This window comes from Arvicanthis niloticus, chromosome 25, assembly GCF_011762505.2.
Source record: "Arvicanthis niloticus isolate mArvNil1 chromosome 25, mArvNil1.pat.X, whole genome shotgun sequence".
Classification (NCBI taxonomy): Eukaryota; Metazoa; Chordata; class Mammalia; order Rodentia; family Muridae; genus Arvicanthis; species Arvicanthis niloticus.
Window position 1 is genome coordinate 34,375,246 of NC_133433.1, and position 15,787 is coordinate 34,391,032.

Genomic DNA, 15,787 nt, shown 5'->3' on the forward strand with positions numbered 1-15,787 from the left:
TACACTAGCAATGTCCAAATAATAAAAATCTAGCTATTGATTTTTCCCCTCCAATTAATCTGATCTTGAAATTTCTGAGCTGGCCGAGACAATCAGCAGTATGTACACTCTTCAGATTCACCACTTGGAATTCATAATTTTGCATCAGTCATCAACTATATATCTTAGCCACTCAACTCACAATCTACTGTTTAGAAGTTTTAATATGGCAATCAGACACAAGTGTCCAGAAGCAAATTAAATCTCTATCTATACCTTTTCAAACCACATCCACAAACATTTATCCTGTCCAGTCTCAACCACTTTCCATCCCACAAACCTGCCTGGCATGTCTCTATCACAGAGCACGCAGCCTGTCACTGGTAGGTGGCTGCCTCTGTTGCTACTTTCATTCATCCTACACGCTCACCACCATTTTTCCCCTCACCTTTTCTCTTCAAATCTTTTGATATCAATGTTTTTCTTCCCAAGGTTGAAAACTCTATAAGGTCAATAGAGATTTATTAAAGTCCAGCTTAGTGAAAAGTAGGTACTTGACCTGTAGGCAACCCACACACTGATGTTGATTGAATCTAAATTCCTTGAATGTGAACAGTACAAGTTTCTTATTGCTTCACTGTTGACTTTCCATTATTGTGGATGTCTGTTGCTCATACTTAGCTCCTTGGCTTGTGTACTAAATAAATCTTGAAGTAATTTTGAGAATTGCTGCATTTGTAACAGCCTCAGCACTAGAATGATCACATTTCATCCATATTAAGAATGAAAATCTTGAGAGATCGGCTTGAGAGATTGTGGAGAGACCCCCACAAAGCCTTATTTCTAATAGAGCTTTTATATGTTGTGAGCCATATTAAACTTCTCTTTCTGTACCCTCCCCAGCAGTTACCATAGTCAATCTGTGTCATACATAGACCATGTATCTCCTCTTGAGCTTGTGAATTTTTAAAGGGTGAACATTTTAGCTTCACTTTTTCTGCCTTCTAAACATGGAAAAATTTAATAGGAATTAGTCAAACTTCAGCTCATATTATAATTCACTTTATTATTATTATTGACATTTATCAGATAATATTACTATTCAAATCTTTTATGTGGGAAAAACAAATGATATAAAACACATAATGAATTTTAACAAATTTAACCATACACAAAATATGGAATGATTGAAACTATGTTACATGGCTATTTTACAAAGAAAAAAAGTCTAATAATACATTTAGATGAAAATTCAGCATTGAATTTTGGATATTATGTAATATTAAATATAGACATAGTCAAAACAGGTACTTTTACAGAATCAGTTTGATATTTAACTATTAAAAATGAGTACTATGTAAATGAGTGCTTACAAAAATATTTTAAGCAAAACCTATGATCTACTCATATTCTTGCAGTTACAAAAATATATATTCTTCTGAAACTAGTAGATTTGCTTGAGGCATTAGATATTTAAATTCAAATGTATACTTTCTAAATATTTCAACAACTTAGTATTCTTGCCTATATAGTATACAGTACACACATTGTATTAGAATATATTTATCTTATGACTAATATAATTTTTAAGTAAAATATACAAGTGACCCTTGCATATATAGGATACAGAGACTCCATGATGATCTTTTTAAAGAAAATATATCCAATACACTCAATTCTGGCTGAGCCTTATTAAGTGACTTTTAAAACATCTGTTGAATGATTATATGAATGAGTAATAGTTATCATTGTCTGTGCCTAAAGTTAATTACTCAATTTTTGTTATTTCTGGTATTACTAGGATTTGGAGTAACTATCATTTTCAAAGTCAGCAATTATGCCCATTATAAGCTAATTCTTAATGGTAAGCCAGAAAAGTAGATTTGAGATTGACTGGGTAGTGATTTAGTTTGGACCCTGGCATGTCCCAAAGGTCCCTGTATTAAGGGAATGATCCCCAGTGTAGTGCTACTTGGAGGTGGTGAAATATCTGGAATATGGAGGCCAATGGGTGGTTCCCATATCTGTTGAAGGTTGCCTTTGAAAAACTGTGGGAACAAAGTCTCTCACTCATCTTTGTGATTTGGCTAATGAGCAGAGTAGTTGTGTCCTGCTATCTTCCCCTATCATGAATTGCTACCTTATGACAGGCCCAACCACAGGCTTTAGTTGATTGTAGACTAGAACCTCAACACTTTGAATCAAAATAAACCCTTTCTCTTTGTAACTTAATTTTCTCAGATGATTTGTCACAGTGATGACAAACAAAACAAACTAAAACAGAAACCAAGCTGGCTCACACAAATAGCAGAAGAACATCAGCAAACCAAGGACAGCCCACACGTCTACCTGCGGCATAGGCAGCACTGGTGTCTACAGCAGACATCATATGGTCCATCCATAAAATACATGTCTCATGTTTTCATACAAAGAAGACACCAAAATCTAATGTTTATAATTAATGTTCATAAAACTAAAAAGTGGTTGATATGTTATATGAGAACACACACACACACACACACACACACACACACACACACACACTTATCTGAATATCATTAGCAGACTTAGCAGACTTCAGAAACTTAACCCAGAGAGGGAATAAGCTGTTCTGAGTGAGGCAGACTTCCCACTAGGGAAGTTGTACAGACTGACTATACTTTAATAGACCTCCGTACATATCATGAGATGTTCATCAACAGGAATGTTAACAACAGTGACAATGGCAAATCATTAAAGTATCAAATGATTCTGGAACCAAGGATTAACCACTATGACGAGCATGGAATTGCAGTATCTAGTAAAACGGAGGCCATTTTGTAAAACTGCTATGCTGAGGCCATTCTTGGTAAAGATGCCTCCTACATCTCCCCCTTCTGTTCTTCAGAGTAAAGATTTTCCTGATGCTTTCCCCTAAAACTCCAAACATGCAAAAAGCATAGTGCAGCTTACCTAATTGAAACTTATATGTGCTAATGAAACTGTAATTATTTAAGGAAGAGTCACTAGACATCAGTTTTGCAGGAACATTCACATAGAAACAGACTTTAAAAATTAAAGTTTCTAAAATTTAGAAGCAATTAGTCAAATACAAAGCTTTAGTAGTTTGATTGTAATACCACTAGGGTAGATTCCCAGAATTACGTTCAATTTTTTTATTTGATATTTTATTTATTTACATTTCAGATGCCATCTTCCTTCCCCATCCCCCCATTAATCCCCTATCCCATCTCTCCTCCTTTTTTGCCTTTATACTGTTTAAATTACATGCAAGTATTAAGGTCAGTTCTAGGTTGAGGAACTAGCAATACAATAGATGTAAATAGTCAAGGAACAAGCAAGACAATAAACCCAGATAGTCAAAGAACATGCACTACAATAAAGAGAGTCCCATGATCACTCCTGTGATCACTATTTCTAAGGGTTTATCAGGATGACTAAAATATCTGAGCCTACTTCCCTGTCCTAGCCCAAATTCATTTTCATGCCTAAAACCTACTTCTTTGTTCTAGCTTAAGATTTAGATTTCAGCCTGAAATTACTTCTTTGTTCCAGCCTAATGTCAGATTCCTGCCTGAAGTTCATTACCTTGTCCTTGGCCTATGTCAGATTCCTTATAAGCAGCTCATTTTCTTGTCCTTAGCCAATGTCAGATTCCTACCAGGTAGCCCCAAAAGCTCTTCACATTTCCCTCTTTTTATTGCATAAACCAGACTGAACCTGTCTTAGGTCATTCTGACAAGAAAGCCTTCCTTACCCTTCATGGAATAAGCATCATCATAAGCAATACACTTCTGTCTTAGGTTGGTAAGGCTCTGTGCAGAATCTTACCCATCCTTGGCTTGCCAACCTGTTAAATTAATAACTCTCTCTGGGAGTCCATTTTCAGTTTCAAGTCATGTACTTTGGCTGCCAGCCTGTTGATGAAGTTAAAGACAAGCTTTACCACGATGGGCAGGAATGAAAGTATTCCCAGTACAAGAAGGGCTAGCATGATCAAGCTATATTTGCCATTCCTAAGGTTTGACCAAAATGGAAATACTGACCTCAAGCCTTGGATAATTTTATCAGCATTATCTGCAGCATCAAAGCTCAACCAAGCAGCATTCCTTAAATTCATAATCTCACTATGCAAAGTTAAAACACCCAGAGAGGTGTTAAGATTATTCCAAATATCCTACAGGTGTCTTTAAACTTTTTTCTAATTATAAAGACAATCATTGTAAATTTTAGAAGTAACACTACTCCAATGATATTTGTCATGACACTTGAGATGGCTCCTAACTCTTGAACCCTGAACCTCCTTCACATAATTTGAGTAGGTTATAGAGCATCAATTCGTTGTTCCAGACACCCATATAAATCTTTTTGTAAACTCAATACATTGGTAATATTTTTTTTTTTGCTAGGTGGTTAACAAAAATAGCTGTCTTAACTCCTTGTGTCAATGCTATTGCTCTAGCAGTGGTGCTAGCAATTAATGAAATTAAAGCTGTTATAAGAGAACACCTACTTAGATGTGATTCATATTTCACTGGACTACAGATGCTTTGACTTGTGTATGAATGTTTGATACTTTTAGATAGAAACATATTTGCTTTAAATAACCTTGCCTATAAAATCTATGTGCTCACTACAGGACATTGTTTGCTAGAGTTGGCTAATACCTCGTCTTGAATTTGTTTCTCATTGATTTTCTTCACCATTAAAGTTAGCATAGGATCAACTTCATTTCACTCTGAATTGAGCTATTCAAAGTTAAAATCAATAAAGCCAGAAATAGCACCATCCCCATGTAACACTCACTGTAGTATCTTTGTTTCTTTCATAGGCCATGTCTCACATGTAGTTCAGACTGGCCTCAAATTCACACGTAGCTCAAACTGCCCTTGAACTCTTGGCAATCCTACTGACTCTCCAAGTACTGGGATTACAGGTGTGAGCCACCACTGGCTTAAAGGAGAGCTACCATGGTTTAACATATGGCTTCACATGCACTAGGCAAGCGCTCAACCACTGTGCCACATTCCCAGCCCTACTTTCTGTCTTAATTGAACATCTTGCTGCAAGAAGAGTGGCCAATAAATACACAGAGGGTTAAAGACAACAGAAAACTTCTATTAAAAGGAAAGAAAGTAGCATGTGCCTGCAGATTAGGATGCTGGTTTGCAGGAGAGAACGTAACACTAGGAACTCAGCGTTACATATCCTGCCAAGTAAACCAGGAACAGAAATTATCATCCTCTGTCTGTCTTTCTCTCTAACTTAAGAAATAGATATAGTTCAGCCCTTCAATCTTCATATTTTTACAAAATTAAAATTTTTAAAAATCTTTGCTTTAGCTGATATTTGTAATGTTAGAAATCAATGAGAAAAATCTGTAAGATAGTAAATATGATTCAGTCCCTATGATAAGATCTGAAATCTCTCAGTGCGTAGACAGGAGCCTATGTCCACATATAGAAGTGGTAAGAACTGTGGGCAGGGTTTTTCCTTAGCTTATCAATAATCCCCAGTTGCAGAGTGCAACATTAAAGCAAGAGTGTTCTAAACTCCCAAGTTTAGAACAATGTCAAAAGAAGGTATATATTATGGTATTAAAAATGATAACTCTTCTATCATAAATTTTTAAGTGTTTACACTTTAAAAATTATGGTCAAATTTTATAGAATGCCCTACTCTAGGCTTGCAATACATGTGGAGCTTCTTCAATTAGGAATGGGAAATGCCAAGAATATAGTTCTCATACATTAAAGGCACTCTACATATTCCCACTTGATTTTGCAACACGGTCTATATAATTAAATGACAATACATGTCATAAAACTCCAACTTTAATCAGAAAATAATTATATTATAATGGTTCTCATATTAACAAATAAAAGCAGTACAATCATTAAGAAGATGGGTTTCCTACATGAATTTCTGACTCCACCATGTTCATCAGGTAAATTTGTGCAAGTCAGTGGGTTAGTCTTTGCTTTAGCTGAACTGTGAAGTGCAGGTAATAAGATAAGGTCAGCTTTCATCCATGCTACAAGGCTATGTGAAGAAGAAATAGCAAAATGTGGGCTAGGTAATCACAGGTGCCATTTAATACACACTAAACCACGTCAGCTATGATTTTATTAAGATAAAAGCTGACAGTGATGGATGTTACTATAAAACACTAGCAAACTTTTAAAGTTAGTAAGTGCTGTATACACAAATAATATGTTTAACTCAAAAGGTAACATTAACCACATTCTGTGATATAGAATGGATCCTTAAAATAAACTAATTTATAAATACTGCAAAAGCAAACAGTATGCCTGGGAGATAGAAGCATGCTTCATAGCCCATCTGTGCCTCTATGGAGACATACTGAGGCTATAAGCACTGAAGAGTAAACCAGTCAAGGGTCTGACTAGTCAGTCAGTCAGCTTTCTTTACTTTCAAGACTTTCAGAGAGGGCAGCCTGAACTACCAGAGCTTCACAGTTGTGTACTGATGATAGCAAAAATATTAATTTCCTGAAAGTTATGAATGTATGTCACATATATGTAAATGTAGGTCATAACTTTATTAAATTCAAAATGCTAAGCCTTTTCTTTAGAAATTGATGTTGGTTTCTTTATAATTAGTCACACACAGATTTACTGAATAAAAAAAAAAAATCTCAAGTACTCTTTGCTGAATGATTTTCACCTTAACTCTATGGGATAAATATAACCCATACCTTTGAAACATGTTTTTTAAATTTAATATTTCACTGGCAGTAAAGACATCTTTTAATGATCGTCTGAATTTTATTATGAGATTTATAAAGTAAACTGAATAATGGTTCACCAAAACTGTAGTTAAAGTAAGGATTTCATAAGCTTAGCCCATATCCGTACACAGCCCTGTGCTGTATAGTGGCCTTTGGGTAAGTGATGAACAGCCTATAGGAGATGGTCCCATAGGTCATACTGTCTAATATGGCAACAGCCATCTCAGCTTGTGTAAGTACACCCCATGACATTTGTACAATGATAATATTGCCTAAAGGCACAATTTATTCCTACCATTAAGCAAAGCACAACTCTATCATAATCACAGTAATGCTGTTTTAATTATTTTTAAAGTTATATATTTAAAACCAATATTAATATATTTATGTGCTAAAAACAATGTTAGAATATCAACACAGGAGTGATAAATATTGCATATACTTTAGCATGAATACAGTTTATACCTTGGTTCCATAAATTATCAAGATTCTTCTGTAATGGCCCTTTGAAGTACAATAAATACATCTATTTTCACATCTTACGCATGTAACTTGATAGAAAAATACATATGAAGGTGTATTATTTTAAGAGTCTGACATCTCATAGATGTCATTAGACAATTAAGAGTTTATCTTTCTCTGTTAAGGATTGAGTTGTCAAATATGTCAATTATTTTCCATCTTCATTTACTCTTCTCATTTCCCCAACCTGGCCACAGCTGTCAATGGTACACCATGCAGTATTCATGGCTCATTGGAGAGGTCAAGAGACCACCTGCCTGCTGGAGTGTTCACATGGCTGCAGAGTACATGGGACAAAAGTGAAAAAAGTTTCGCCAGGACCTCACAGCTTTCTTCATTTCCAGGAAGCCTTAGAAGGAAAGGAGGCATGTACACCTCTACCTCCCACACGTTCCCTTCTGGGTGGCACGAGTGGGAGATGGGACACCTGTAACCCACATCTACACTGTCTTTAACATTTCTGTATGATAGTTTCCAGAGTATGGCCATCATTTTTAGTGACAGACATCAAGAAAAAATATCAAGTATTATATCTGTCCATTAGGGAATTTAAAAACAAATACAATATAATTAATGAATGAGAAAGGAACCAAAATAGTTAATCTTTTATCTCTGTATATTTTCCTACAAACTCCAGCAGTGAATTTTGCTCTAATATGAATCTGTAATCTGAATATATAGAGTGTGAGGCTGAACTATCTGAAGGAACTTCTAGTTCCAGCATAAATATCCAAACCAAACATCAGTTATTTACACCATGGGAAGCCTTTACATCTTAAGTATGCATTTCTTTGTCTTCGGTGAAGAATGTTGACTTGGTCAGCACTTAGAAGCATCTGTCTCATGGCTTGTGGGAATGCTCATTCTTCTCCCACTGGAGGTGGTGGCTCACACAGCTTGTAGAGCCTAGAAAGGACACAGGACAGCATGACAATCACTTATGACACCATCCTTGTCTGAGTATTTTTATTGGTAGAGCAAATACATCAACACTAATTTCTTGGCTCCATCATTCATCACTACATTGACTGTATCATAGAAAACAGCATATGAATCAGTTTGACCTAAAGTTTGGCCCTCTAGTTTTGAAACTGCTTCTCTTTCTTTGTGCATGTTTAGAAGGCTGCTCATTTAACAGCACTGTCTTTTTACAGTGGCTCTCAACCATCCTAATATTGTAAAAAAATGAATATATGTCTTCGTATTGTGGTGATCCACAATCACAAAATAATTTCATTAACTGTGATTTTGCCACTGTTATGAATCATAATGTGAATATCTGATATGCAGGAAATCTGATACACAAGCTCCTTGTAAAGATCAATAGACCCCAAAACGGTCCTGACATACAGGTTGAGAACCTGCTGTTTTAGAAGCTGTTGTTTTGCTCTAGTCTGTCTATGTACTTTGCTGGTAGTAATATCTCTCCCATGAATTGTCAGAGGCAGTGTCATTGTGATAGTTAACACCTACCATAGCTATCTTGCAGTGATGTAGTCTCTATCTTGTAGGGATCCACAGATTTTCTTACAAGTTTTGCACATTTACCTCTATCCCTGTGTTTCTAAGGGGTTGGCCACAAACTAGATGATGAACGGGTTCATGAAACCTAAATCTCAAGATGCAATTAATTATCTGGCCTTTTCTAAGGACTTATGACTGGCTATAACCAGCCATCACTCAGTAGGATCATCGGGTCCAAAGAATTCATGTTACCTGTGGAAAAGCTGGGGCGTGCTCCTTCACAACCTAGGCCTAGCTATTTGAGATCATACAGCATCAACACACAGCTCAGGAGAACTCACTAGCTTTACACAAGTTGGCCTGAGTAGCTAAAAGCTAACACAAGAACCAAAGCATAAGGGAGCAAAATGCTTCCAGATGCTAGTGACCTCAAAGCCCCATGGATTACTTACACTAGATCTAAAGCAGTGGTTCTCAATCTTCCTAATTGTGACCCTTTAATACAGGTCCACATGTTGAGGTGAACCCTGACTATAAAACTATTTCATTATTTTTAATAACTATAATTTGGCTACTGTTATGAATTACAGTGTAAATGTCTGATATGCAGGACATCTCATATGTGACACCCCAAAGATGTTGGGACCTACGGGTTGAGAACCACTGATCTAGAGAGACAAGAGGCTGAGCTAAAATGTGTGGGTTTTGGACTCTAACTGTTTTCACTAAGAAGAATTAAGTCTACACCTGTCCTCTGTGTACATTTGGCTAGTATCTAAAATAACAGAGTGAGAGCGTATATATGTGAGCCTATGTGCGTGTGTGTGTGTGTGTGTGTGTGTGTGTGTGTGTGTGTTTTGTCAGGGGTGTTTATGCTTGAGGAAGATTGAATCCAGGGCTTTCCTACTTGCTAAGCATGTGTTCCACCATTACTCTACACTCCTTCTCTCAATACCCCAAACTTTCAGATTTTTGAAAGAGATTCTAATACAGGTAGCCAAGGAGATTTACTCCAGTTTGCATAGTGAGTTGAACAGAACTTAAAAGCACAGCTTATCACTTTAGCAAACTATAGATTTCTTCTGTCGGAGACACAAAATACCATACTAATTCTAAACCAGTGGAGAAAAATGAGGATGATTTAATGCCAAATTGTAAGTCTGATTAATAAAATAAACTTTATTGGTCTGGAAGCCAAAAGTTACTGTCTTTGGAGGTTTGAAAAATGCACTTCATGCTTGAAAAGTGGTTTATGTGTAGCGGGATATCTTCCCACTACATTTGCATAAAGCTCAGCGATTGGGCTGTATGAGAGGTAGGCGGAGTGAAGAGTAGGAAGAAGAGGAAGAGGGAAAAAGAGGAGCTAGGACTGGAGGAGAGAGGGGAAGATGGCAGCTGATGTGCGCGTGTCTCCAACAGACTAAGATAGTTGTAATATCTAGGTTAGGTATTGGGTAACACCTCTAATTGTGTGAGCATCTTCTTAATTGAGCATTACCAAATATATGAAGCCATTGGATAATCTTTAAGCATTATAGTTTCATTTCTACCAGGTACCCCGTGGGTGGTGGGATGGTTTGGGCTCAGCCAAGCATTGTGGAGACAGTGTGGTAGATAGGCAGAGCCATCTCCCATGCTGGTGTTTTGTTAGTGCCAGGTTCAGTGCTTCTGGCCTGCCTGAGCTACAGCAGCGAGAACATGCAAGGCTCGTGGCCTCAGGCTTTGCCTAGTTGGAAACATGGCAACCCCGTAACAACAAGCCAGGTTGGGTGCCCACCGCATTAAATTCTAACTGTAACACTTATGCCCCATAGGTTGTCTCCACAGAGCAGAAGAATACTGAAAAGCTTGTTTTGTCCTTCCTAAAGAAGAGAACACATTAAATTGAGCTGATAGAGTTTGGAGATTCTTCTGCAGCTGAAGTACGAGATGCTGCTTCAAACTGCCTCCTGGGGCTGGGGAAACAGAACAATCAGAAGGTTCTTTTCTCTCTCAATTTCTATCTTATTTCCATGGCAGTTCTGCCTAGTGAGTGACAAGGCACAGAGGCCCAAGAACAAGAAGACAGGAGACAGGTGGTGTGTGAACTCCTACCTCTCACGTTCTATTACCTTCTACTGCATGTTTGTGACCAATGTGACCAATGCTAGCAGAGAGATGAATCTTTGAAATGTCTGCCTTGCAAATTGGAACAAAGGCTACTCCCTGTGGTCACCAAATGCAATAATAGCTCTGGCCACTACAGATCTGGGAAGCTTCTGTTTCTTGAGGATTCTTGGAACTGACTCAGGGTTATTTGAGTTCAGGCACACTTATAATGGAAACTTGACAGCTCTGGGAGTTTAGCACTGGTTAATGAATTTTGGAAATGAAATAGATAAGGAATTGGACTCTAACGCTGCACCATAGCTTCTGCTTTTAGAAACTAAATTATTGGTTTGGGGGCTGGGGGTGAGGAGTGGGGGGTGGATTTTTGTCTTGTTTTGTTTTGTTTGCTGGCCCACGATGTGGAGCTTTCATCCCACTCGTGTGCACTAAAGGGCCTACATGAGCATGTGCCATCCTGACTCTTCTTCCTCTTTTTCCTTGTTGAGTTAATATTTCTGCATCTAGCCGTTTTCATACATCACTGTCTATACCACACTCTTTACACTCCTACATCTGCTAATCAGGGCTACAGACAAATGCTTCTTTAATAGTTAAGATATACTGTTTCTCAGGGCAATTCTCCTATCTGACAGATGAGAAATTGATATTTCAGAGAGAAAGATGCCAATTTTTCATGCAGGAGGAATGACATACAGCTTTAGAACTCATGGTATAACCCACTAGTTAGCACGGCCATGATGGGTGTGATTTGGACAGACAGAGCCTGGAGGACTACATGTCCTGAGGATCTTATGCTGTTATGGAGTTCTGCTCTGCTTGTTACCCTCACCCCCATCTTAATCTAAGAACTGTACGAAAACTCTAAGGGGCTTCTAGCCCTTCACTGGGCAGTATCTCTGACACTCACAATAATAGTGCTTTCAGGCATTGCTGCTGGAGCAGATTACTGATTCAATCACCACCCTAGGAAAGATCTTAGAAATGTAGATTGTCAGCAATGACTCCCAACGTTAGAAAGCACTTGGAAAAATAAAATTGTTAGTGAAGAAGTTAAGGACTTTTTGCTACTAGTTCTGATGTAGAACATCTTAGGGAACAATCTTAAGTTCAGAAAGGCACATTATTAGTTAAGCTAGGAATTTTTTTAAAGTCAAGAAACAAGAACAATGGCAGCACTGGCTGACATGATTCTCACTGAGGCTGGACTGGTGATGATTGATTTCTTATACCCATTTTTTTTCCCTTAGCTTTCTGATATGCTTTTTTGAAAAGTGCCAACAAGTAGATATGCATTCTGAGTTTTTAAAGTAGATATGATTGATTGTTACTTATGTAAAAGTTTAGAATTGTGATTCTTTTAAGATTTTTATAAAATTGCTTCTTAAGATAAATAAAACAATCAATCCTCTCTTTGTAATGACAAATTGCTGTCTCTCAGCAAGAGAAACTGGCTAAGAGAATTACCTTGCTTGCTCATATTTTGTTAATCTATATCAAGTTTATTAGTTACAAATGTACATGGGTTCTTAGGAGATAATTTGCTTTCTTTATCTGAATTACCCAATGTTTCCCTAGTGAAGGTATTGAGTGACATACTATTTTTTCATAGCCATTCACTAAAAGAAAATAGGATGTAATCACATTGTAATTCTACACTGCTTGAAAGATTTTGCTGGGACGTATAAGCTCTGGAAGAAAAAAATAAAATCTATGTTTAAGTTTGCTCCATCCAATAACTGTGTGCATATGTGTATATATGTGTCTATGTGTGTGTGTGAAATACTTGGAGTCTGCTTGTTGGAACTCTGTCCCATTCATTCCACATGTGAATGTGTATATATCTACCCATCTGTTTGTAAGTAAGTATATATGTATATATTTGAATGTATGAAGTTATTGGAGCCTGCTTTTGCTTCATTCACACTGTGTGTGTGTGTCTGTCTGTCTATCTGTATGAATGTTCTCTCGTTCCTACTGGCCCTAAAAGAGATAGAATAATTCAGAGTTTCTCACTGGCTATAGGGAGTACTTGCCCCAGTGAATAAAGCTTTGTTCTCTCAGAGAAAAGTCTGAGTAATTTCTCTAATCACTAGCTACCATTGGCAGCACCTCCAGTTGGTTGCTGTCAGGACAGACCCCTGTTAGTACCTCTTAGAGCTGAACCCTGTCAGCTATCAGCACTGACCCCCAACTGCCAATGCCACACCTTACTGCCTGACTTGATTTATCCTGTGGTAACAAAGCTAGTCTTTGACAGAAAACACACACACACACACACACACACACACATGCACACATGCACACATGCACATACACAAGCACACATGCATGCATAAACACAAGCAACCATACATCACTACAGAAGGTCATGTGGAGAACCAGAGCTGGAAGTCAGAACATTTTTTCTCTTCTTTCTGTTTCAACCACCGATGTTTGATTCCTCTAAATTACACAAATCGAGTGAAACTCTCAAAGCACAATTGTCTCAAATGATATAACAGAGAAAAAGACAGTGTGCCTCACATGGCAATCTACATCGTTGATGCTGTAAAAACAGCCTTAGTTAGGTAGGACTGCCTCCAACCATGCCTCATTTCAGTGGCCCCTCACACGCACACAGAATTTGTCTGCCTTTGTATTCTGCTGGGCTGAAAGCTCCTTGAACACATATATATTTTTTAATCTGTCTTGACATCTTATTGCTAAAGGCCAATCCTATCATCTATCAGATGAAGTGCTAATGTAGAATAGCAGAGATACTCAGGAAACTCACCCACCAGGAGTAGGCTTTCCCTAGCAACCACTGACAATGAACCAATGTAAAATTTTCAAACTTCAGTATTTGGTGATTACATGAGTCCTTCTTCCCATTTTTCCTATGTGATCCCATGGCCACTTCTGCCTCCATCCTCAGCTCCACTCTTTAACATCCTTAACCACACTCACATGTTTGTTACAGAGACTGGAGAATCTTTTCATCCTGCTTTTACCAAAAGACCCACCCCTCCTAAATACGCAACAGAAAGTCAATATACATCAGTGGGTGTTTGCTGAGTGAACACCAATAATAATAAGTAAACTCAGAGTATATTAGGAGCAGTGTGATGGAGTTCAGTTGGATGGTTTGACCCAAATAAACTTGCAGGTAATAAACACAGCTCCCTGAAGCTCCAAGAATGAACCTTCCAGAAATATTTTGCCAGCTTTTCCAATGGATAGTTTGGTTCTGAGTACCAAGTATGTCTTCCAGCTTACTGACTTTGAGGGAAGCGCTGGTTCCTGTCAGGAGAGATCCTGTGCTTCTTGAGCCTCTGTATTCCCTGTATCTCCACAAACTGCTGCTCTGCCCTCATCTTCCCTATCCTCTCTTTTCCTCTCCTCTTTTCCCTCCCTCTTCTTTCTGCTTTTACTCCCTCCTTCTCTGTCTTTCCCCCTCCCTCTTCCTTCCTTTCCCTCCCTTCTTTCCTTCCTCTTGCTTGGTGGGAACCACATCCTGGTCCTTGTGCTTTCTAGGCAAAGCTGCTAGTGCCCTACCACTGACTTCTGTGCCCAGTTGCACATTACTCTTTCAGGGTCACAGTCACTTCTGTATTGAGCTGCTCTTCTCCCTGGGGCAACAGTAAAATACACGGCATCTACTCAGTAAATATCTACAGAATGAGTGAAATAGTAAATAAACATTTGAGATGATTTTTATTTATCTCTTGTTATTCCCTTGTACAACATATCAATTTTATAGCTGGTTCATTTTATTATGTTTCATCTCAAGTGTTTTAAAGATAATCCAATAGAGAAAAAGCTTGAGTTCATCGTCAGTTTGTTGTTTTATGTTCAGCTGGAGTATTGGTTTATTGATCGGGTGCTGAAGCTTTATCCCAGCCCTGCTGTTCATTAGTGTTCAACGGCTCTAGCTGAAAGCACCTTGAAAAGTTATTACCTTGTTTTCTTATTGAAATTTGAACACTTCAGTGGGTCTATTATACAAATATCCAATGTCTGCTCATGGTGCTGGAGAGATTTATTTTTTGTGTGTGAAATGATTTTTTAGCAATAGAAAGCCTCAAGACTAACCAGCTAAGAATGATAACATTAACAAAACTAGAGGATTATACAGTATTAGGAGTCAGCACTGGAAATAAATGCAGCCATTACATGGTAGTCCCATCCATTTTCACTGGGGAAACATGGTTTTTCTTTTGAAAGCACTCAAACCTCTCAAGTAGGTTATCAACATAAAGTATAACTTATAAATGGCTGTAGTCACCGTCCTCTTTCTGCTGATAGTCTTAAAAACAGAAACAAAGAACATCTTACCTGAGACAGCAATTGAGAGGCCTACTGTTGGTTAAAATGCAAACATGTAATCATGATCAAATGTCTAAGTAGTTACTTAACACTCACCCACTTCAAGATAGATGAGAGCCTACCCTAACCATAGACATCAAATGGAAAGCAGTTTTCTATGTTCATTCACTTTGAAGGTAGGTTAGAGTCCTTTCTTATACTTGGTGAACTCTGAATATTTGCTACAACCAACAAAAAGCTCTATGATTAATCTATCCATCCATTCATCCATCCATCCATTCATTCATTCATTTGTTCATTCATTTACATGGTCTTGAAATAAATTTAAATATTTGAAGTCTACTATGTAGTCACTGATAAAATGAATGTACATTCTCTGTTTCCTGAGAACTCATATTTAGTTAGAACCCTCTAATAATAAATGGCAACATAATATAGAAAGGGGTATCATGTGACACCCAGGATACCAGGAAACCTGACAAGAGCTACTCAACCAAGACTCAAAGCAGAAGATTACATGCAAGCTGGGGTTTCAGAGTTAAATAAGAGTTTTCCATAACAGTAGAGGCAAGAGCATAACAATCATGGAGGAACAATGGGTAGGGTAGATGAGCAGTTGACACACATTAATTACATTTTTGACTTGGTTTTTTTTTT

At 37.7% G+C, this 15,787-nt stretch overlaps 1 protein-coding gene across 3 annotated transcripts in view; it reads right to left on the minus strand.

Moving 5' to 3' along the window:
• The window catches only part of Prex2 (phosphatidylinositol-3,4,5-trisphosphate dependent Rac exchange factor 2), a 301,586-nt gene that overhangs the window by 22,109 nt on the left and 263,690 nt on the right, over positions 1–15,787 (minus strand). Inside the window, exon 40 of one of the 3 annotated variants that reach the window (XM_076924370.1) lies at positions 1,026–8,158. The exons of the other annotated variants lie outside the window; for them this stretch is intronic. Within the exon in view, the coding sequence (XP_076780485.1) occupies positions 8,113–8,158 (46 nt within the window). The 3' untranslated portion in view covers positions 1,026–8,112. Of the gene's footprint in view, positions 1–1,025; positions 8,159–15,787 lie in introns of those variants that run through there. 3 annotated transcript variants of the gene reach the window in all.